We start from the raw sequence: 25,710 nt of genomic DNA on the forward strand, positions 1-25,710 counted from the left end.
GATGCAGCGCAAGCAAAAATAACAAGCCCTGTTATTATGATAGTCTGTTCATACCTCAAATCCTTGGGGTCTTCCAAGACTCTCTTTAATATGTTTCCATGAAACAAGAATCTCTGAAACAGACACACTTGTAGCCTTGACATCTGTAGGAGCAGTGCTGGGTTCTGTATTAGGAAAAATTGAAATAATAACTTCGACTGTTACAAGTCAAATCTATCAAAAGGCTGTGATGACAACCATCATGTACTTCATTTTATCTTATTACTTGGAATAGAGTGCTTCAGTTGTTATGAAAAACACAAGATAAAGGCGATCTTGAACGTATTTCTAAATTTGGGTCCTGCACTGTCTTATTAAATGACAGAAAAGGAAGCGCCTTCATTTGGCTGTTGGGCCTCTAAACGGTTTTACTTTATCTCTCTATCAGGCCTGCCAAACTATAACCAGCAGAGCTATTGGGCTGTAGGGGAAAGCATTCTTTTGGCTAATTTGGCCTGCAGATATAAACCACTATTTAGCAATTGAAAAGCCACTAGGAGGTGCCTAAATTCCCTAATTGAGGTATACTAATGTCAATATCTGATCCTTTACAACTTCTGTGTCTACCTCTTTACAAATGTGTTGTCATCCATAAAACAAATGAAAAAAGCTCCACTTTTATCTTCCAGTGAACTGGCAAATTAATGTTTGCTAATTTAAACCCTAAGCAATGATTTTTAGGGATTGTATAAAGGGAACAAGAAATCACCCCTGAAGGTTTCAGTGCCATTGCCCAGGGTGAGCACTTCATTTCTTCTAACATTCAGTGACCTTTCTCAATATTTTCACAACAGTAACTGAACTTCTGATTGGCACCTGTCAGTTGGTGCGGCTTGTTCCACATTGTATTAGTGAGTGGGAACACTGCTTTGCTACTTTGGATTCTGCCACCTTGCTTGTAAAATATGTCACAGGCTGGAGCCAACTGAAACATTAGAAACAAAAGGCTGAGTTTTACTCTACAGTTAGGTACACCATCAAATAATGAGAAAGTGGCAATAATCCACCCAGGAAAAATATAGGGGCAAATACAATGTGGTTCCATCAACAAAGATTCAAATTAGACTTGAAACTAAGGTGACCAGAGGGTCCAAACTAATGGAAATCTCCCTTTTTTTTTTTTTTTTTTTCAGGAGGGGTTCTATTCTGCTAGTTGAAAGGACTTTGATGGCCCCCATTAAAGCCCTAATTTTGGGGGAGGGGTAGCAGTGGGCATAGTGATAGTGATGCAGAATAGCAGGGAGGAGGAATGGAGGAGAAGTTGAAAAGAGGAGGCATTAAAAAACATAAACTTGTCATAAAAGACGATGACAAAGTGTGTGTAGAATTGTGTGGACACTTTCGGTGAATTTGATATTCATTTTGTTTTCATTAAGAGCATCGGCTAAGCTAAAGAGAAACATATTTGCTCTCAGACATATGGTGCTTTATGACTGCTTGAAAGTATATGGATGTGAAACTACATTTTTCCCAATTCACATTTCACAAAAAAAACATATATCTTGTGATCCAAAATGCTCCATGTCCCAATAGGGTCATGCATTACATATTATATAGCTAGAGCTGATGATAAATTTGATGGTTCATAAAGTTTTCCCATAATTGTCATCTATTTGAATACCATGTTCCTTCATTAATACTGTAATATTCCTGTATCATTTAGAGGCTGTCTTCCTCTAGTTGAGCCAATGGAAAGAGAAGGGCATTAAAGATTATTACCCAATGAGAGAACTATTCCAACTAAATAATAGGACTGATAAGTGTGTGATTTTAGCAGAATTGCAATTTCATCTCTAATACAACACACATTAATATTATATATTTTGCTAGTTGACCATTCACAGTCTGAGAAGACAGCACTAATTCACCCATGATTACGTCTGTAGTCGAAAAGGACAACACAGTACCCGCAATCTTGGTCCCATTGAGCACACAAAGGACACAATCTCAGGAGGAAAAGAAAATCTAAGCTACTTGCCTTCAAACTCCTTGTTTTGGGCCTTCTGGGATGAAGTTTTACATAAATATTTTTAACTGAACCCCCTCTAATATTACCTGAACTTTTTTTTTTTTTTCATCACTGAGACCTTCACACACTCCCCCATCTTCCACTTTTCCTGCTTGTCTGCAGTCTATTTCCTTCACTCTGATGGTGACTGCACAGCTGGTGTGAATGCCATCTATCTCCAGAGAATTAAAACCTTCTCTGTGGGTCCAGGGGACTATATTAGGGTTACTAATTTCCCTGTTAGTAAAGAATATTTTGAGATTATGTCTCGGCATCCCAGCATTCTCGCTCTTACCTAGTAAACATCAGCATGCATTCAGTTTTGCCACAATATGAGTTAATAATAATAATGTTATTTATTAAGTGCCAAGCACTGTTCTAAGCACTGGAGTAGATACACATTAATCAGGTTGTCCCATATGGGGCTCACAATCCTAATGCCCATTTTAGAGATGAGGTAACTAAGGCACAGAGAAGTTAAGTGGATGGCCAAGGTCACACAGGAGACAAATGGCGGAGCAGGATTAGAACCCACATCCTCTGACTCCCAAGTCCATGCCCTTTTTACTAGGCCATGCTGCTTCTCTATTTTAGCATAAATGTTGCCAGGGAATTAGGATATGCCTGGCCAATGAAGTGATATAGTTTGTAGCCAAAAAACTGTGGGGTTAGAAGAAACAGTTTTGTATGCATCCATGTAGCTTTGGAATTAATGAGTGCAACAGTGAGAATTCCTTAGTGGGGTGTTTTGCAAGAAGGTAACAGCCAGCCACCCTCTAGAACTTGGTGTCTTAGACCAGACCAGTGGATCATTGAGCCACGATTTCCCCCTCTGACAGTGGGCATCAGGATGTTTGGAAGAATGCATGATTGTCCTCCTGGACATCCATTCTTTTCATGATGGACAGGTAACATCCCCATTATAGCCCTTTTCATCTCCATCTTTCTCCTTAGTGAAAATTTTAGTGACCTAGTACACTTTTAGAATTTTTCTTTAAGACTACAATAGAAGGATAGCAAATGAATCACTGAGTACAGAGGAATCTATAGCCTTGCTGGTGAAGATATTGGTGAACTCAGAAATGGCTTCTCTACCCCAGTGGTAGGAATCAAGTGGGAAGGCTGATTGATAGAATTCAGATTCTGTTTGATTAAAAGTTTTGAACAGCATTACCATGTTCATGAATATAAATGATGCATTTGGAACAAGTGACCTAGCAGCTGGAGTTCTCCAAATAATATGGGGGGAGGGGGTGATGTGCTTGCAATATTGATTCCCCATCTGATGTCCCAGAGGGGGGCTAGCAACATTAATCAAAGGAGAGTTTAATAAACTCCTTAGAAGAAGGGTTATGATTTCATTATTTAAAAATGCGGGGAAGACAGCTGTAGTTGAACTTTTATAGGCATTAATCCAGATGGATCATCTGGCGAGGACAGGAAATTATTCCTCGTATTTTACCACTAATACGCCAATTTATTAATTTTCAGGTTCACATAAATCCCACTGAGCTTGCTTTCAACAACGATCTGGTCCAGTGGATGGCACCTCATGAATTTAGCATTTTAATTTGAGCTGTGGAAGCTATATTTACAAGGATGCAATTGCATATCATTTCCCTAAATGAGGAGTGAGGGTTTTAGTTTAAATAAAAGAAAAAAGCAGCACACCCACTGCACAAAGGCAGAAAAGATTAGAGAGAAATAAACACAAGATTTTCCAACCTCTAGCAGCCTTAGTTAATCTAAATCTCTTTGTATTCCACTTCCTTAACAGCTGTGGCCTGATCTTTCATTTCTTGGCTACAGAGAGGACGCTAACACAAGCCTTGAAAGAACTGTACTGTATCACCCATAGTCTGAAAATGAAGAAACGCTTCCCCAGGTAGAAGAAAATATCCCTTTTTTCTTTTTTTTCCTTCTTCCAAAATGGGGAGGAGAAAATGTAGACAACACCAGTCCCAGGACTAAGAAGCATTAGCATACTTTTCCTTCTGGAACTTCAACCCAAAGATCACCTTGCCTCAGAATCCAGGACATTTCCATTCATTCATTCAATCATATATATTGAGCACTTACTGTGTGCAGAGCACTGTACTAAGCACTTGGGAGACTACAATACAACAATAAACAGACACATTCCATACTCACAATGAGCTCACAGGCTGGAGAAGGGGGAGATGATATTAATATAAATAAATAAATTACAGATATCTACATAAGCACTGTGGGGCTGGGAGCAGGGAAGAACAAAGGGAGAAAGGGCAACTCAGAAAGAAGTTGGAGAAGAGGAAAGGGGGCGCTTAGTCAGAGAAGGCTTCCTGGAGGAAATGTGCCTTCAAATGCTTCATGCTCCAGTCTGCCCTCAGCCTCTGTGCCTCTGTGCCACTGAGGGAAGAGCACTCATCTACTTTCTTACACAAATACGAGTATCACCTAGGACATCATTCTATGAGGGCATAAACCAAGTTCATACCTTTCAGAGCTTGTCCTTCGTCTGCTTGTCTACACTTTACCTAACAGTAATATTCTATTAATCAATACTGTGAGACCTAATCTCTCTTTGAATGTTTTTACTCCCATTCACAAGTAGAATTTACTTTGAAATGAGATAAAAGGAGTCTCACAGAGGGATAAGTTTCGAACTCACAGAACTGGGAATCATTTAGAACTGCTGCCTAAGATCACCAGCAGTACTCTGGTTATTGACAACTTTGAAAGTAACACAAATCAGATTATTATTCTACGAGATTGACAAAGTCAATGGGAAAGAAGAATGTAGCATAATCTGATGCTATCATAATATAGAGGTGAACAATATTTTTCACATATTTCACAGTGATGAATAGTTTGATCTAAAGTTTGAAAACATATTGAGCAGGAAGGACACACAATGCAATTTTCATTCCCTCTATAACTGTATCCATGGGAGGTGAGGGAAAGTATTCAATATTTTTAAAAATGTAGCATATTGAGAAATTCAAATGCTTTTGTTACTTCTCACCAGTATAGTACTGAGTTTATAAATACTATGTTGAATGAATGAGATTGAACTTTCGTCCTGAAAAAAATGTCTGCGTTATAATTGATTGGGCAGCACAAGGTTAATTTGCCTAGGACTGTTTTTGCAGTCTACCAAGAACTGATAGAGAAAATCAAGCATGGCAGCAAAATGGGCTGCACAAAGATTCCAGCATCTTCACAGACAGACCTGGAAGATAAATTTCCAAGGCCAAGTCCTTTCAATTTGAAAAGGTGTAGCGTCATAAAATAATACAGCAATGACAAAAAACCTGTTTAAATAATTTCTTTTAAAAGCAAAGATTGTCAAGAGAACTAAGAAAGCTGCACCTCAGAGGCAGCATTGCAGCAATTGAACTATGCTTTTGAAGAGTTCCCCAAATTCATTTAAATGCTCCACTGAGCTATAGAGCAGAGTAAAACCTTGATGAGTAAACAGTATGTACCTTCTAAGGTCTTTGATACTCACCTCACCCCCACAGCACTTAGGTACATAAGCTTCTGCTCTGCTGCTTTTCCCTATCTGTACTGTATTTTCATGTCTATCAATCTATCAATCATATTTATTGAGCTCTTACTATGTCCATCTGTCTCTTCCTTCTTGTGGGAAGGGACTGTATGTATCACCTCTATTGTATTATACTTTCTCAAGTGCTTAGTGCAAGGGTCTGCACACAGTTAAGTGCTCAATAAATAGCACTGAGTGAGTGATTGTTTCAAAGCTACAAAGGGCCCATGTAACTTTGGAAAATATGTATTTTTTAGAAATAATTTTAATTGGGTCTAAATGAAAAATAGTAAATATTTACCTTGTTTTTGTTTGTTTTTGTGATATTTGTTAAGCGCTTACTGTGTTCAAGGGACTGTACTAAGCACTGGGGTAGGTATATGCAAATCAGGTTAGAAACAGTCCCTGTCCCACATAGAGGTCAATTGTTTAAACAATAGTTGGGCAACCAGTATCAATAAACTGGCTTTTGAGTATGGAGGGAATGATATTTCTCATCAGCATTTCTGTCCACAGATAAATGAACGCAGAAGCTAATTTCACAAAGCCATTAAACCTTCAGTCCTTACTCCCAGGATTTGTTATAGAGAGAGAAGAAAGCACCTAGAACCAATCCACTAATATTCATATTTTTACCTTACAGTGAAAATATTGATTCATATTTTCTCTTCCTTCTTCCTGACACTTGTCTTTTTAGCTTCTTTTTTCTAGTGAGGGAACCAACTGGTCACTCACCTCCTTCAGCTGAACAGATGACCACGATATGACTGAATGGTCCATCTCCTTTGTTATTATATACACCAACTTTCACTTCAAAGGGAGTAAGTGGTGGGACACTCTCATCCCTATAGATGAACTTTGAAGCATCTGAAGAAGTGACCATTTTTTCTTTCCAACCACGTGTTCCATTGGGTCTGAATGCCACAATGTAGCCAAATCCTTCTCCATTCTGAAACTCTTCTGATACTGGCTGAAGAATAAAAAGGGGAAATTAATCATCAGAGAAGTTGAATCTGTTTATTTTTTGAAGTTCAATATTGCTCTCAAAACAGAAGAGGCATCTTAGCCTGCTTTGAAGTTCGTTACCAGGAATAATTAGAAGTAACGAGAGTTCAGAATCTTCATAGCTCTCACCTTTTTGGCCATGAGTTTAATTCAGGAGTTCTGTGATGAACACTTCTCTCTAGTGGGGTCTAAAAAATTAAGAGCCTCAAGGAAAATTCTACAAATAAGTTGCTTTCCTCTCTCCTATTTGGAGTACATGTACTTGTTTAAATTGGAAATATGACTTTCCTCCAATTCACTGAGATACAAAATTAACAGTTCCTAGGTACTAATCGCCAAATCAAGATTATTCAAACTCAAATGGCCAGGTGCTATGGTTGATGGAAAACAGTAGTTTCAATGTATCTACCCCAGCATTTAGAACTGTCAGTGCTTGATACACAGTGCTTAACAAATTATAATAATATATAGGTTGAGTCATATTTGTTTTAATTTTAAGAAAAGATGTAATGTCTTTCTCAACTTTATGCCACGTGTTCTCTAGGCTTTGGAAAAAAGTCAACAGGAGAGCTGGAAAAGGATGCAGAGAAAGGGGAAGGATTACTTTGGAAATCCTAATGTAGGCTAAAGACTCAGAACCGTCCCTCACTCATTTCAAGACAAAGCACTTTCCAAGTCTTTAATAGATTTGAAAACTATATTTTGTTGAGGAAAACCTCTGCATAACTACATTAAGAAACTAACATAAAGGCCTAGAAGTGGAAAAAAAAATTCTTACCTCCCAGGCAATCACTAGTTCATGCCGTCTTCCACTTCTACCGCTTACATTAGCGGGAGCTGTCTTAGGAACTGTGAATAAAAAGGGGGGAAATAAATGTCCCAATTATTTATGCCTCGCCACAAAAATAACTGCATGACTCTGTTCTGTCCAAGCTAATCTCAAATGCCACAAATTAAAGTTACTTTAGCAAAACACATTTATTTGAACTTGGGGGAAGGAATTGAAAGAATCCAATAATCACATCCAAAACACAAAACTGCCTGAAATGAACTCCCAGGTCATGATAAATGGGTGTGATTTTTGAAAGATGGAATCTTGGGCCTTATACCTGTTTACAGGAAAACATTTCATCTATATCTAATTTCTTCTGCCTTTAGCCAGTCAGAAAAGCAACCTGCCACTCTCAGATCCCCATAAATGTCAATAAATTACTATGCTGTTGTTTCATATGAACGTCTGTGCTTTTTAAGCAAAGATCATGCCTGTTGTCCCATCCTTAGGTCCAAAGCCACTTTGCAATTCAGGGATTCGCTGAATCCAGCAGAATTCTTGTTAAGATCTTATTAGCAGTACAGAATACAGAGATTCCGTAGTAATTTTCAATCCTTTTTTTTGCATTTTTTTCCTTGAATACACAAGTGATTGGTATCCCTTCATGTTTCTCATGTTGATAAAAACAATTTATGCAGACCCTTGAGCAAAATATGTCCTCACTGCTTGTAGATCTTGGAAATTTTACCATTAGGCTTGACTGTTTTTTTTCTATTTTATTTATAGAACACACAATATATATGTTTCATTCACTTTCTCTTCTGTTTTCTGAGAAAAACATGGACTTTGGCAGAAAAATGATGGAACTTCATTTCTGGGCTCTCTAGTTCATTGTATTATAGACATTTAGTAGAGATTCTGTTGGAAAATACACTGGCTATAAAGCTTTAGTGACTTTTGCTATCGTACTGCTATTTTTCCACATTTTGCCTTTGATGGGGCAAGTAACATACTTAACTAGTGTGCAATCAAGAGTTTCCAAATAAGAACCAGGAGATCCCAGTGGTTGTTCAGTGGTGGCAGGAACAGCAAGGCTAATTTAGAAACACTTCCACCCTTCTTAGGAACTAAGCACAGTGAGCAGGTTAGTTTGAGAAGAATGAAAAGTGTGAGCTGGGGCTTGAGGGGAAAAGAAAATGAGTAAGTAGGAAGGAGAAAGTAGGGGAGTGCCTTAAAGTCGACGGTCAGGATGTTTGCTTGTTACAGAGGGAACTGGATAACCACGTAGTTTTTCATTTATTTTCAAAATTAAAGTAAATACGCCATAAGGAGGTTGCACTGGACCTAATAGCATTCTTTTTCTCCTCTTGTAGGGGCTCACAATTGAGCATGACTGTACTTGCTAGACCCCATAACCAGGCCTAATCATCATCAAATAACTCAATTACACTGCTTCTACCTTCTCCTCATCAAAATCATCACCTGCCAACTTTGCTTTGAGAAAAAATTGGAGAAAAGTATTTTTTATCTGTAATCTGTAGGTTCAATCCTAGTAAATATGATTTTGATGGGCACTTGGCAGTTAGATAACAAGCAATAACAGCATAATCTAAATAAAGGGCATATTTAAGTACCCCTAGTGTGGCTCATGTAAAATTTAATCCGCAAATTTCTCTCCGATGTCATGCTAAATATGATAGAACCCTGTCTGCTCTGCCAGCCGGTGACTGCTTTGAATTCAAGGCCTCCAGGAAGTCTATAAATTAAAACAACTATTCCTGGGTAGCCAGAAAATAATACCAGTGCCTCCATTTTAGAGGAGTCTTAGTAAAAGCCTGACACTAGATGGTAGTCATAGCACTGAGAAGCAGTGAAGCCTAATGAAAAGATCAAGGGCCTGGAAGTCAGAGCACCTGATTACTAATCCTGGTTCTGCCACTTGCCTGCTATGTAACCCTGGGGAAATCACTTAACTTCTCTGCGCCTCAGTTTCCTCAGATGTAAAATGGGGATTCAATATCTCTTCCACCTCCCGCTTAGACTTTGGGCCTCATGTGGGGCAGGGACTGTTTACAACCTGGCCATCTTGTATCTGCCCCAGTGCTTAGTTCAGTGCTTGGCACTTAATAAACACTTAAATCCCACAATTGTTGTTAATCTTTATTAAATGTTTTGTGTTCAGAGCATTCTACTAAGCTTTGGGAAAAATATACAAATAATAATAATGTTGGTATTTAAGTGCTTACTATGTGCACTTGCTTACTGTTATTATATGCTTACTGTTCTAAGTGCTGGGGTAGATACAGGGTAATCAAGTTGTCCTACGTGAGGCTCACAGTCTTAATCCCCATTTTACTGATGAGATAACTGAGGCACAGAGAAGTTAAGTGACTTGCCCACAGTCCCAAGGCTGACCAGTGGCAGAGTTGGAATTTGAACCCATGACCTCTGACTCTGAAGCCCCTGCTTTTTCCACTGAGCTATGCTGCTTCTCTATTGAATGTCAGACATGTTACCTAGTCCTCCAGAGGGGCACAGTCTAAAAATAGGATGCGGTAGAGTTTGACAGCAGCCACAGTAAGAAAAATGAAATGATGTAAATACAAAATAATATAAAAGAGTGGATCATGAACTTAAATAAAATAACCTGTCAAAAAAGTGAATCTCCTCTGCAAATTCTAAAATATAGTCATCTGGTGATTTTTTTTAAATGAATAATCATCAAGAGAATAAATGTGTCAAAGTAATAAATTTCTTTTCCACTGTACCAAACCAAAGAATGTGCAGTTGAGAGAGAACATTTTAAATGGAGAATTATTAAAAGAAGAAAACTATTAAAAACCACTTTCCAGCCTCTGAGTTTCTATTAGTAGTTTTATGGTGCACCATTGCCTTTATGGCAGAGTAAATAATTTTTTAAAAATATTAAAATGCTTAAAAATAGTAGGTTTGCTGTCACATGTAACTCAGTAGGATGAAGAGCAATGAATTATCTGTTCATTCCATACATTTTTCGGTGAATCACAAACAAAGCTGTAGATTTAATTTATGAACTGTTAAAAAGAAGCAATTTTTCCATCATTGGTCTTTATTAAAAGTAGCAGCCCCAATGCCTTTGGTGACAAGAGGCAGATGCAGAAGGATGTAAGACTCCCCAAGTATTGCTTAGGATGTTCTTTCCATCTTGGTGTAACCCAGAGGGAAACTATAATTGACATAATTCTTAGCATTATCCAGCCTGACGACCTGATCTTCTGAATTGGGAACCCCTGAAACTCATCAAAAAGATAAAAATAGTAAATTTTTCAGAAGTCAGTTTGCTTCCTTTGAATTTAAATTGAATTTTTAAAAGTATTGCTTTCTTATTCCTTGGGGATAAATGTAAGTTTTTCTTAAAAAATATTACTTCTGTGTTCCCTTGCCAATTTTATTTTGGGACATATTTTAAGCAGTTTTACACATTTACCTTTTGACCATTTTTGTCTTTTCAGTATCTTGATTAAAAAAACAAAACAAACAACTTTGCAAATAACTTGATGAAAACTTAATGATGCAAACACCAAAGAACTAAAATCATTAGCTTGTTTGGGATATCTCATGCTTCCACATTTTAAAATTACATTTTGCAGCATGACAAAAGTGCAAAAAACCCTTTATATTTGAATGAAAGGTCAACTCATCAGCATTTACCCTTGTGAAGGTGACATTTCACAACTTCACAACTCTCTGCTCCAGAGTAAAATGGGAAAGTGTTTTAATCTGCTGACAGGAGAAAATATACCAGATTCAACTCACCGAAGAGCAATACAGTTAAACCTGAGCCTTGCTTTTTCTTTTTATCAACATATTTCAGTATATTTTAAATGGAACATAAAGAGCATGATGACTCATTCAATCTTACTTATGCATTCATAATTCCCCACCCCTTCAAAAGAACCTATCAGTACATAAAAAATGCAGAACCAAAAATCAGGCAATTGAGAGCTTTTACACAAGTGTGAGAAAAATGTCACACTGAAATCCTTCCTGAATTGTGTTACCTGACTAGAATAGTGGGAGCCTGCAATTTCTAATTCGTAGTTCTCTTAATTTTTCTAAATTAATCCTCTGCACTGTAGCTCTGTTTTTATTGTTGTCCTTGTTTCCATAATTTGTTTTGCTATATTTTCTCATTTTAATCCTTCCTTATGTATCTGTAGCCAGTACCTCACTACCCACTTATTCTCAGATTGTGAGACCCTTGTCTGTCAAGAATTTTGTCTGAATTATCCTGAATGATCTTTGTCTGAATCAGTCCTTTCCTGATTGCTTAGTATAGTGCTTTCCACAAAATAGGAGTTCAAAAAAGGTGAATGACTTAAAAAAAACAAAGTCTGGTGCAATCCATGGGTACTTCAATTATTTCCCACAATATTTAGCACCTACTTTGTTCAGCCTACTATACTGAGTTCAGAGAACACCTACTGGGTGAGACAAGCAAACATAAAGCACTCAAATAGTACAACTGTAAATTCATTGTAGGCAGGGAATGTGTCTGTTTATTATTATTTTGTTCCCTCCCAACTGCTAACTATAGTGCTCTGCTCACAGTAAGCACTTAGTAAATATGACAATGAATGTAAGAGCGTAAATGACAGCTGTGGATGCTTAAGAAATAATGAGGGTATTTATTAAGGGCTTGCTCCTTAATAAGATAGAATTTAGAGCCTTAGGCTGTAGAGCTTGGTGACCTAATCTTTTCTGGACAAAAAACAGCCTTAAGGTCAAAGGGAATGAGGTACTTTTCAACTTTCCTTGAAAGTTTGTCAGAAATTTGTCAGAAGCAAATGGCCTATTGGAATACTCATCTTTTCAAAGCCAGAGCATGTATTTCTAAGTAAGAAGGATTATAGTTTCAAGGAGCAGCTCATCACTGCAGTGGAACTCTGACGATGTCAGGGTCCTCTCTGATTTATGCTGCCTGATGAAACAGAGAAACTGGCAAGAACATTAGAAGCATCAAGCCAATGTGTGGTACCAAAACATGGAAAACATGAGGTTGACAGTAAAAGCTTTTCTCAATTCTCTTTCAAATGAGAGAATTTCATGCATTTTTCATATCATTTCCCCTCTCTCCCATAAGACTGTAATGGAACAAAGTATGCCGAACATAGAACTCAAACTGAAACGGAGAGACAAGCACTATGTGATTGAGGTAAAACCAAGATAGATAACAGGAAGAAGTCTTATAAAATGCAACACTTCTCAGGTATGAATAAAAATCATACAGCCCTAACACAGTTTAATGAGGAACGTAAAAATACTTTTTGCTAAAGTCATAAAAGCGTTCTTTGATATGGGTTGAGATGATAGTATACTAAAACCTAAAAGGATTATCCAACCGAAATGGATTATTTGGTTTATATATGAATATTTATATAGTGAGCCCCCAAATTAAGTAGTAATCTTTGGCTTTTTTGAAATGCAATTAACAATATGCAAAATCAGTCTGTGCTCTTTAGAAAGGATATGAACGTGCTTTAGTAGTATTATTGGCAATCTTTCCAATATCGGCACAGCAAGTAAATAAAATGAGAAATGACTAACCTATTACGCACTTAATTAATGTACACCTGGGCACAATGTGAGCATGGCTGATTTTATGAAAGCATGAAAATCCAACCAGGCAATTAATGTTCAATTTACAATTCATTCAACTGGAAAAAAAAAGTAGGAGAAAAACATGTTGTAGCCAACAAGTCTCAGAAGCCGTGAGGCTGAGTTTACTGTGGATACGAATCTGGAAATATTCAGAATATCTTATCCTTTATTCCTCTTGGAAGCCTGTCGTTTTTAAACACAAATATTTTTGTGTATTTTGTGTTTGCCAAGTCTCCTATTTTTCTACTGCTTGCTTGTTTATCCATCCCTCCTCTACTTACCTAATTTTTTAGGTGGCATTTTGGTTTTTTTTTAATGGTATTTGTTTTATTGTGTGCCAGGCACTGTACTAAATGTTGGGGTGGATACAAGCAAATCGGGTTGGACACAGTCCCCGTCCAAGATGGGACTCACAGTCCTATTCCTCATTTTCCAGATGATGAAACTAGGGCACAGAGAAGCGAAGTGACTTGCCTGTGGTCACACATCAGACCGGGATTAGAAAGGCCCATGCTCTATTCACTACTCCATGCTGCTGCTGGTGCTCCCGAGACCCAAAGAGCAAGAGCCAGGATCATGCGGTAGAGCATGGGTGGTGGCCTGTGGAAAGCAGCAGAGAGTCCCCTTCTATCGGGTTTGAAACCAGCCCGTCCTGTTTTCTCTCTCCCGTTTAGTATACAATTGGCACTGGACCCAATCAGGGAATCAGGGAATTTACTGAGTACTTACCGTGTGCAGAGCACTGTATTAAGCAAAACGAGTACTGATGGTATTTTAATCTTAAGTGTTTGGCTTCCCCCCAGCCTCTGGCCACCGAGTTCTGTCTCTAGAGGCACTCATGGGGGTGGGAGTTGGGGTGGGAAACCTCCTGGAAAACTGTTCTAAGTTTGAGGGGAATGGGTAGTCTACAAAATGTTATGAAGGAGAAGCAGCATAGCCTAGTGGAAAGAGCAAGGGCCTCAGAGGCAGATGACCTAGGTTCTAATCCCGGCTTCACCATTTGTCTGCTGTGTGACCTCGGACAAATCACTTCTCTGTGCCTCGGTTTCCTCATCAGTAAAATGAGGATTAAGACAGTGAACCCCTTGTGGGACACCCTGATTACCCTGTGTCTACTACCTCATGGCTCAGTGGAAAGAGCATGGGCTTTGGAGTCAGGGCTCATGAGTTCGAATCCCAGCTCTGCCACTTGTCGGCTGTGTGACTGTGGGCAAGTCACTTAACTTCTTTGTGCCTCAGTTCCCTCATCTGTAAAATGGGGATTAAGACTGTGAGCCCCACGTGGGACAACCTGATTCCCCTATGTCTACCCCAGCGCTTAGAACAGTGCTTGGCACATAGTAAGCGCTTAACAAATACCAACATTATTATTATTATTACCTCAGTGCTCAGAACAGTGCTTGACACACAGTTAGCGCTTAACAAATGCAATAATTATTTTTATTGTGAAAAGACACAGATGTTTTCATCCTACAGAAAAGCAACAGGAAAGTCTACATATACGTTTTCAAGACCTATAGTAAGGTCGAAGAATGGAGTGAAGTAGGAATTAACTGCTCTAAAATCCATGATGAAATCTGGGATCTGGGGGAAGGGAGGTGATAACATTACAGATTTTGTTGTAATTCCTCAAAATCAAAAGCCATTGGTTCAGGAATATTTGTAGCAAGTTAACCATTCTTTAATGAAATTACACTTTTTGTCCATATTTAGAGATGCAGGTCCTTTTTTTTTTCTTACCTGCTTCATTGGTTCGGATCATTCGGGATGGGGCGCTTGGATCTCCAGTGCCAATTGGATTGGTGGCCACCACCCGAAATTCATACTCCACCCAAGGGTTCAGATCCACTGCCATGGCAGATTCCATATCTCCAGTGATAACATCTGGTACTGCACAGGAGAGGAGAAAAGAAATCAAGTTATCTGGACTTTGTGGAAAATTTACTCATGTGCTTGTATTGAGAGACTATCAAAAGACAAGTGTTCCTTGCAAGTACCAGCAGTCAACTGGTCAACTTCTTGTGGATCTCTTTTTCACGTTTGTGTTCCTCATTAAAGTATAAGTTCCCTGTGGAAAGGGAATATGCTACTTAATTATTCTGTACTTCGCAAGCATCTAGTACAGTACACTGTACTCAGTACTACTCAGTAATAATAATCATAATAACTGTGGTATTTTTTTAAGGGTTTACTATCTTACAAGCACTGTTCTAAGTAAGTACTAGGGTAGACATAAAATAATAAACCAGTGGTATTATCAAGCATTTACTATGTATAGGGCACTGTACTGAGCAATGGGGAGTGTACAATAAAACAGAATTAATCAGGTCACAGACACAGTTCTGCCCACTCTAAGTCAAAGTAGAATGGAGAACAGGCACTCAATCTCCATGTTATGGATGTAAAATATTCTTCCTCTCTCTATGAAACCTGTGTGGGAAAGGGAACGTGTCCTACATGATTATCTTAAACCTACCCTAGCATTTAGTACAACAAAGCAGCAGCATGGCAGAGTGGATAGAGCAAAGGCCTGGGAATCAGAAGGTGATGGGTTCTAATCCTGGCTCTGCTGCTTGTCTGTTGTGCATCAATTTGGCCAAGGCACTTCACTTCTTGGTGCCTCAGCTATCTCTTCTGTAAAATGGGGTTTGAGACTGTGAGCCCCACATGGGATAAGGACTGTGTCCAACCAGATTTGCTTTTATCCACCCCAGCACTTAAATACTTTAATTATCATTATTATTAAAATGCTTGGCCCATGGGAAGTGTTTAGCAAATATCATCATCATCATAATAATAATTGAGGAAATTGAGGCACAAAATAGTGAAGAGACTTGCCCAAGATCACATAGCAGGTAAGTGGCAGTGCCAGCATTAGAACTCAGGTCCCCCGACTTCCAGGCCCATGTTCTTTTCAGCAAGTCATGTTGCATCTTTATTAGTAAAATTACAACATAAACTTCATAAGAGTAATCATTATCTGACCTTTGAATTAATGCTCTAAATATTAAGAAACTATGTTTTGTTCAAATGGCATTTTAAATGAATTGTAAGATACTCATGATTTTTTAAAATGGCTTTAGATATTATTTCTCTAGAATAGAATTAGGTCTGAGATGGCTCCAGGAGTTAAACATTTTTCAGCTTTATCTTCCTACAGGCTGTCAGAAATATTCAAATTGAAAAATACAAAGGGGGGCAGAAATCTCCAGAAACAACATGTGTTTTGTGACAAGTTGTCATTTGCAATTAAAATTAATTGAAATCTGAATCTTGATAGTTTGTCCTCTGAGCTATTCATTTCTTAATGACATTTCAGTCACTCTACTTTTAAAAAATTAAATATTTTAGGTTTTTGCTTCTAATTCTATCCCCTCCTGTTCTATTTATCAATCAATCAAGAGTAAGTATTGAGTTTCAGTTCTGATTTGCAATGACCTGTACTTAAAAACAATATTTGGTCAACTCTGTACTTCATGATTGCTAGTAAATCACTCAAAAGTTGAGCCCCAACCATAACAGAGACTGTGTCAGATCTAATCATTGGGTTCTTACTCCAAAGCTTAGCACTTAAGCATTTGATTTACACCATTATTAAAACAATAAATGGAGAACATTTTAAAAGGGGCGCCTTCCAAATGACAAGATTCGCAAAAATGCATATCCTTGATGTTAATAATCCCTCGTACACCCCTAATTCACACAGGAGGCATGAGAGAAAGATGGGGTGCCAGTGGGGTAGCCTAGGTGGCAAATGCTTTTTCTGCCACCAAGGATGGAAGAGAGGAAGGCCCCCTGTCTTACAGTCTTGGCTGTGCCACTTGTCTGCTGTGTGACCTTGGGCAAGTCACTTCATTTCTCTGTGCCTACCTCATCTGTAAAATGGGGATTAAGACTGAGCCCAGTGTGGTTAGACAAAGTCCATGTCCTACATGGGCTCACAGACATAAAGCCAAAAGATTAGGCAGGCAGTGTCTTCTTGGGAAAGAGGCAGGTTGGGACTCTACCTGAAATCCTCTCCATCTTCAAGTGAGGAGACTGGCCTAAAATGCAAGATTTGGGATGTTTACTCTATTTGCCCGCCCTTAAATATGGCCCTGATTGCTGGATCTTCCTTTGAGACAAGGAATTACATTTGTGAGGAGAAGATTAAAGAGACATAGACTGAGATTACATCCATTTCAACTGGAAAAATAAATCTTGCTCAGATTAGAGAAGCAGAGTGGTCTAAGTGGACATGGCATGGGCTGGGGAGTCAGAAGGACCTGAATTTGAATTCAAGATATGCCACTTGTCTGCTGTTTGACCTTGGGCATGTTATTTAACTGCTCTGTGCCTCAATTCTCTCAGGTATGAAATGGGAATTAAGACTGTGAGCCCTATGGGGGGATATGGACTGTGTCCAGCCCAATTACTTTGCATCTACCCAGTGCTTAGAACAGTGCCTTGTAAATGCCTAATAAATACCATTATCATCATCATTAAAAATAATAATAGTTGTTCTTAATGCTAAGCTCTTACTATGTGCCAAGCACTGTACTAAGTTCTGGGGTATATAATCATGTTGGACATCATCCCTATCCCATATGGGGCTCATAGTTTAAATGAGAGGGAGCTTCTCTGCATAAGCATTATTTTTTTTTTACAGAGACATGCTCTGTGTGGAAAATTCAGGCCTATATGTTAAGGCTATGTTCCCAAGAAAGTATTTTTAATCTATAAGGAACATTTTAATTGTGTGGTTTAGCCCATCCTTAAATAATTGCTAATGCTGGAATCTTTCCGAGCCTTTTGGATTATTACTCTTCTGTGCAGATTTTGGGATCTGCACAGCGGCCTGGCTCAGTGGAAAGAGCACGGGCTTTGGAGTCAGAGGTCATGAGTTCGAATCCCGGCTCTGCCACTCGTCAGCTGTGTGACCGTGGGCAAGTCACTTCACTTCTCTGGGCCTCAGTTACCTCATCTGTAAAATGGGGATTAAGACTGTGAGCCCCACGTGGGACATCCCGATTCCCCTGTGTCTACCCCAGCGCTTAGAACAGTGCTCGGCACATTGTAAGCGCTTAACAAATACCAGCATTATTATTATCTTCAAAGTCAGAGAGGGTCAGGATTTCAATGGAAAGGTGATATAGCACTGACTTATTGGGCAAATCACAGTAAATGATTTAAATGAATGTTGATGAGGATTCCTAATCCCACAGGTACTATGATTGTCAGTAAATACAATTTGTATGATTGGGGTCTGTTGCATGGGTCACTCTGACATTATTCATCTGTTTTTGCGGAAGCATCTCTTACCAGTTTTTACTGTCTGCCAGCCAAGTGAAAAGGGGCTCCGTGCTTGTAAATTGTAAGCTGTAATTGGGCTGTGGTTGTCTGCCCCAGGGCTCCAAGACAAAGTAGCTGTGTTTTCAGTGATCTCCTCAACTATTACTATTCCTGGCGACCCTGGAGGACCTAAAAACAGAAATCAATAGCTGAGCCGATGAAGAACCGATTTTTCACATCATCTTTTAAGAAGTTCTGACAAGAGAAATGGGTTTTCAGTACGGACTACATCAGACTACAAAATAAACTTCTTTAAAAAGCACCATTAATAGCCAGATGGTCAACATGAGGCAAGGGATGCATTTGAGCTTCATGATTTCTGTGATATTAATTACAATTTTGATTGTCTTCATCACTTTGTGCTCCTAGGTAAATATCAATTGATATCACATTTCACAATAAAAGATAAAGACTTGAAAGGAAAATCCACAGACAAATGGCAATGTTACTGAGACCAACTGAGGTAAACTTACAGTTGACAGATTCAGTAATGACTGCTGGAAGACAAAGTCTTTAGAGAAAGAAAATTCCATGCTATTTTAAGAAGCCATCAGTATAGAGAAAAACAAAACAATTACATGTCACTTGAAGAAGCCTTTGCATTAGAGTCTGAATAGACAGAGAACTTTGAAAGATGGATAAAAGTTACTGTCCTGGTAACAAAAATTTTACATATTTTTCTTTAAATATCCTTTAAATATCCTAAAATATAGGAATGTCAGGAGATTTGAAAAAAGCACAAATATTCATTTTTAACATAAAGCAAATATATTTAATCTGACTGATGTCTTTCGGGTAAGTCTAGTCAGGTTACTAATATCCAATGAGGCTGAACACAAAAGCAAAAGGATAAATGCCCAGTGATGAGGATCGATAACATTATTAGTATCTGCTCCACTGAGGAGGAAAATAAGGATAACTTTATGAAAATAACTTCCTTAAAAATTAAGAGTTGAAGTTTTCTTTTGTAACCCCACAGTCCTGTTTATTCTTCCTAGAAAATGTAAACACTGAAAACCTGGACATGTGGATTACTTTATTGATGAAGGGCATAACCAAAGTTTGGGGCAGGATGTTAGGCTGAAATTTAAAGGGATTTCTGGGTCCCAAAAGGTTTTGGGATATATAATATCAGGAAGCAAGCTACATTTCTAGATCCACAAATCCCAGAAGCACTCACAACAGAGGAAGTAATGGTGGTATAAGAGGTGATTTGTAGTCGTGCAGCCTCAGTATAAAATTGGAATCGCACACATTTGTTGATATTCTTATGAGTTTTCCCCTTTCAAGAGGGAGCTGCCTTATCACAGTGGGGAACCTTGTGAAAGTCACCATGAAAAATAAACAAGTCTTAATCACTTGATGTTGGTGGATTAAAACCTGGGCATTTCATTTGTGATTGCCCTGTTTGAATTTGAAGATTTCCCTTATAATTTGTTTTAAGGAAGACAATTTAAAAAATGAATGGTTCGGCCTTCCAACTGAAATAGCCTGAGAGTATTTAGCAGTAGTGATTCAAACTTTAAACAAGACTTGAGCTAATTATGTTCATTATGGTATGTCACTCCAGTGAGATTACACTGATGCTCCAGAAGGCTTTGACGAAGCCAAACTTCTGGTCGCTCATACACATGTGCAGTCATGCGGTCATTCTCTGAAATACTTTTTTACCAGTGGATTTCAAAGTATCTGTGGTATTAGGCTGAACCAATTATCTTCATAATTGAGAATAAAATAAAGTATATTACAGTGTCCTTAGAACCTATAAAAACATAAAGCAGTACCATCAGGGTTGGACCAGTGCTGGACTAATACAATATTTTGCCTTCCAACATGGCAGAAAACAATCTGGGGAGGGACCGAGTGACAACTGTCCTTCCTGACATTCAGCCACATAGTGATAGAGACATCTTCTAACATCCCATCATTTCCTTCAACCAGCATATTATGGTTCCCTCAGCTTAATGCATCATTATTAGAGAAGCAGCATGGCTTAATAGAAAGAGTCTGGGCTTGGGAGTCGGAGGTCATGGGTTCTAATACCCGCTCCTCCACCACTTGTCTGCTGTGTGACTTTGGGCAAGTCACTTAACTTCTCTGTGCCTGAGTTACCTCATCTGTAAAATGGGAATTAAGACTGTGAGCCCCACATGGGACAACCTGATCACCAGGTGCTTAGAACAGTGCTTAACAAATACCATCATTATTATTATTATGCTTTGTTCTCTGTGTAGGTTAAGTATTATGGAACATACACTGTAATAGCGCTTACTGTATGAAATATACAGATATGAATAGAGTGAATTACACACCCACTGGGAGTTGAGACTGATTAAAGAGTATGCATTTAATATTTAATATTTGGGGCATTTATTTGGCTCTATTCTTTTCCAGACAGACTAGATTCAGAAACATACTAAATGGAATTTTAATAACAAACCAGCACCAGTTTAGCATGGCCTATTCAGGAGTTAAAGGACGTACGCGTGTGACTGTGGTAGATATAGGCTAGATTAATAATTGTCATCCTCTTCATCAGTAGTAGTTACTGGAGTGCTATTTTGTGCTGAGCACTTTATTAAGAACCTCAAAGAGGCTAGAGCTGTAATTTTATTCATATATATTAATGTCTATCTCCCCCTCTAGACTGTAAGCTCTTTATGGGCAGGGAATGTGTCTGTTCATATTGTTATAATATACTCTTCCTAGCACTTAATACAGTGCTCTGTACACAGTAAGTGCTCAGTAAAAACAATTAACTGACTGATTATAAACATTAAGACTACTTTATTGCATTATTTTTAGATGCATTATTTCCCATGGTACATTAAATACCTGCTAATAGTTTTTTTTCCTATTATTTTACATGAAACTCTTCCAGAAACAGATTAATCCTAGACAAATGCTTCAGGGATGACAAATGAATGACAGCTAGCCAAGACCTGAGTGCTACGCAGATGTCACTCATTTAGTGGAAATCTCATTAAGTTTTATGCTCAGCTATAGTCATTCATAATTTCAGCTGGGCAGCTAAACTGAGCAGCCACTCTCCCAAGGGTTGCATTATTGTTTAATGTCTCTAAAATGCATTTTTCATTTGACAGTGGACAATTTAGGGAAAAGAGCAGAGTTTGGGCAAATACTCCTCGGTCTGATTCGGACAGCAAATGACCGTCTATAAATGTCCTTCGATACACTTAATCTTGGGGGAGAAGGTTACTTCTGTAGCTTATCCATTACTCGCAATTATTGAATCAGTTACCATCCAGTCAAAGAGCCCCTGGAGAATCGCTTCTGGCAATCTCATCCAGGGGGTTTCATGTTTATTTAGAGATTTTTCTTCTCCCCTTGAAAGCCAATAAACAGCTCTTTGGGAAGCTGTTGCATTTTTATTTATTTGCCAACTTTAAAGATGAATCTACTCATCAACCCATTTTCCTGGTACCACGAAACACTGTTATGAGATATAAAATAGATAAAGTCAAAAAGGTCCCTTGAGTGTACAGTCTGTTGGGTCAAGGACTCCAAGGAAATTAGGTGGGATCTGAGAGAAATGACATTCTGGGAAAAACACCAACAAAATCAGTGGTAGTGCTGAATTTCTTCACGCTACCAATAATGCTCTCTGCCTTAAGACATCCCTTTGTTACGACCCTAGAAAACGTCGTGAATACAGTTTCTGAGAACTGAAGAACTTGTTGGATCTCCTGGATAAGCTTTTATAGGAAGCTATTCGTAGTATTTTAAGAACTGCATGTTTCTAAATAGTTGTAGTAATAGCAGAATTAATGGTAGTATTATTTATTGAGCACCCACTGGGTCTGCGAACCATATTAAAGACTTGTACTTACCCTGGGATTTTAAGGATGAAGCTAGCATGTTAAGCGCTTACATGCACCTGCTTCTCTTAAAGAGATCCAAACATTTAAAAAATCATGTTTGCAAAACATGTGGTATCTGAAAACTAGGAACACATTTATCAATTCCGTATCTGCTTTCCGGGGAACCGATCCAGATTTTTTGGTCTAATATTTCGAGGTCCAAGGTCACCCAGCTTGGTAGAGATGGGACTGGAATCTGGGTTTTCCAATAAACACTGATGATGATGGTGAATTCTATTGTTGCTCCCAAGCCCCAAATTGTCTACTTTCATGTCTCTTGCCCCAGTAGCTGCAGCTATTATGGCTGGAGTCCTTCCAACTTGGCTCCAAAACTGGCAGTTATTGCAGGGAAAGGAAGCGAAATGAAACTCTGGAGCTTTCCAGCAGCTGCAAGAGTAGCAATAGCTCAAAGAAAGGGAAACAGACAGGGATGGAGGAAAAAGAGAGGGGGAGAGAGGGAAAGGAGACAAGGAGGGAGTGAGGAAAGCACAGGGAGGTAAAGGAGAGGAAGAGAAATGAAGAACAGGGGCCGGGGAGGAAGGAAGGAAGAAGCAGGGGAGTCAGGGAGGGAGAAAAAGAAGAGAAGGAAAGAGAGACAACGGAGGGTGTGAGGAAAATCCTGCCTTCCGGGCATACAGCCGTGGCCTAATATTTTTCATATCAGAATAGTGTTTTCTTTTACAGCTGAGTTACAGCCCATGCCAGTTTGCTTCCAGCTAGGATGGGTTGTTTCTTCCTAGTCAAAAATCAAGTATAATTCTCGAATTATCCGGGAAGCTAGCACCTAGGCAGTAACCTTCCAGTGACCTGAAAGCCTATCACTCACCACCCATCCTAGCCATTAGCAGCACTGCTAACTCCTTCGCTCCTGGCAGACACCCTCCTGGCCAAGAGTAGAAGAGTGGGAGGGGAACCCACTTGCATTCCTGCTAAGTACTTACTATGTGCCAATCACTCTATGAAGCACTGTTGTAGATACAAAATAATCAGGACAGACACAGTCCCTTTACCACATGGTACGCACTGTCTGAGTCAGATGGAGAAAAGGTAATTCAATCTCCCTTTTACAGATGAGGAAACTGAGGCACAGAGAAGTTAAGTGATTTATCCAAGGTCACACAACCCTCAAGTGGCGGGATCAGTTAGAGCCCCGGTCTTCTGACTCCGAAGCCCACACTCTTTTCATTCTTTCAGTTGTATTTATTGAGCGCTTACTATGTTCAGAGGACTGTATTAAGCACTTGGGAGACTACAATTTAACAGCAAACAGACACATTTTCACTACGTCACACTACTTGCAAACCCCAACCATTGTCTCCTTCCTCCAGTACAACCTACATTCCAAACCACACCCCTTTCCAGCTTCAAAGTCCTACTCCTCTCCTCCATGCAGTCTTCCCAAGCTAACCCCTACTGCCCTAGTCGTAATATTCACTAATGTTATGTCTCAGGACCTGGGTACCTAGCCATCAATTTACAGAGTGGAAAAGGCATGGGATTACGTATCAGGGGACCCCAGTTATGTTAACCTGATGACCTTGTATCTACCCCAGTGCTTAGAACAGTGTTTGGCACATAGTAAGCACTTAAGTACCATCATTATTAAAATAGTAAAACAATTTTAAAAAATTTAAATGCATCTACCAGAAATAACCCCAGATGCTGCCATGACTCCTGAGATGAATTTCTCAGGTGGATGACGAGAACAGATGTATTAAAAACATCTTCAGAGAAAACACTGTATTGGGGTGTGAAAATATGCCAGGCATGATGCTAATCAAAAGCATCTTGCAGATCTCTTCTAAACACTTTCTTTTGGGTGTGAGAAAATCATTAATTTCTTCAATGCAAATTAGGGTGGAGAGAATAGTATATGGTGACTAAACGAAATGCTAAATTCCTTCAAATACACTTTATGATATAGCAACTGCTCATTCTAAGTTTATTACGTGTTCCTCCAAGCTTCTCTGTGAGGTAGGTTAATACAACTACTATCCCCATTTCATAGATGAAAACAATTAGATACAGAGGAAATATGACACCCTCTGGTCCTAAATGACCCCTTCTGCCTAATCACTTTTGAGTTCTCAAACTGAAGGCCCTATGAAGACCGAATCTGATCTGCTAATATTAAATCTACCCCAATGCTCAGTACAGTGTTTGGCACATAGTAAGCGCTTAACAAATACCACGGTTTCTAGTTGTTTAGCCCCAGCTGCACCAAACTCAAGGCAGGCCCTGCTCCCAAATGCAGGAAAGATAATGCGCCTCCATGAACAACCAAAATCACTACTGCCAAACAGTTGTCCAAGAGAAGAGGGCTATCACTGCGGTTTTCTTTCGGCTGGCTGCCTGTTGCTCTAAAGATTTCTATCACCCAAGAATAGGGTGAAATTTACCATTATGTGCTGGGCCATTAAAACTCAGCACAGACTGAAAGATTACAGCTGTCATTTGGCTGACAGTGGGTTCGGTACAATTCTGAAGACACCATCTAACTCACTTAGAGAAATGGAGACAGTGGTCTACAGTAGCAGCGCTTAAATACAGCAGGCTGAAAGGTTTGGTAATTTGTAACAGATGCACTAGATGATAGATAACAAAGAAGGAGTCTGTGCCTCTCTAGTTCAGTGCTGTGTGATCGATGCCGTTTATTAGTTTGGTTTAACATTCTCTGAGTTAGGTTTGTGAGACGATATATGGGCTTCAATTTCCAGATTAGGCTAAGGTGAAAAGATGCCTTTGGCTGTGGTGATTTTGTATTTCAAGTAAAGTTTACAAATAAGAGTTACATTGCTTGAGTCATACCAGAAATAATGATCTGAACCAATAATGGCTGGTTTTCTAAGATCCTAATGAGTTTTTTTTCGTTGTGACTATCAGGCAACACTCTAGCGGTGGATAACTAAGCAAGTCATCATTCTAAAAAGCAGCTATCTCCTAGCCTTACAGGTATTGCCACTTTTTTACCTGTAGAGAATAAGCAATAGATACAAACATACAATACTTCAACATCCTCAAGAAGCAACTTGTAGATGATAAAAAAAAAATTACACACCAGGATTTTGGTCTCAACAAGAATTGCCATCCTAAATCAGTGATAAGCTGCTGGTAACTTGGTTAGTACAAACTAAGTGTGCCCCCAATTTGACAGTGCGGACCATGAATGGGAAGTTTAAATACCTTCACAACATATAAGAAAGGCAAAGTTAATATTTTGAGACTTTTTTTCTGTCAGTTGTCCCCATTTTAGGCATATAGCTAATATCACCTGGCTAACACAGAATTTAAGGATAAGTGAAAAAGATTCATTTTTCATTAGCTTTGTGGCAAAGCATAATTTACCTGTCTAGAAGGTTTAGTGCATTAATGTTTTAATTTTGAAATTTCAGTTTGACATTTAGCCCCTTAAGGGGCTTAGAAAGGTCCCAGCCCCCAGACTGTTGTTAGTAATTGGGTTTGTTATCATGAAATAATTTCCCATGTAGTCCTTTCAAAGACAAAA

General features: G+C 38.8%; 1 protein-coding gene across 11 annotated transcripts in view; it reads right to left on the minus strand.

Moving 5' to 3' along the window:
• CNTN5 (contactin 5) overlaps positions 1–25,710 on the minus strand; it is a 653,229-nt gene that overhangs the window by 23,099 nt on the left and 604,420 nt on the right. For all 11 annotated transcript variants that reach the window (XM_029048199.2, XM_003430617.4, XM_029048198.2 and 8 more), the window contains 5 exons: positions 18,295–18,453; positions 14,734–14,883; positions 7,360–7,430; positions 6,312–6,546; positions 55–164 (listed from right to left, as the gene is read on the minus strand). In XM_029048199.2, the coding sequence (XP_028904032.1) occupies positions 55–164; positions 6,312–6,546; positions 7,360–7,430; positions 14,734–14,883; positions 18,295–18,453 (725 nt within the window). The remainder of the gene's footprint in view (positions 1–54; positions 165–6,311; positions 6,547–7,359; positions 7,431–14,733; positions 14,884–18,294; positions 18,454–25,710) is intronic.

Source organism: Ornithorhynchus anatinus, chromosome 20 (assembly GCF_004115215.2).
Source record: "Ornithorhynchus anatinus isolate Pmale09 chromosome 20, mOrnAna1.pri.v4, whole genome shotgun sequence".
NCBI classification, from domain to species: domain Eukaryota; kingdom Metazoa; phylum Chordata; class Mammalia; order Monotremata; family Ornithorhynchidae; genus Ornithorhynchus; species Ornithorhynchus anatinus.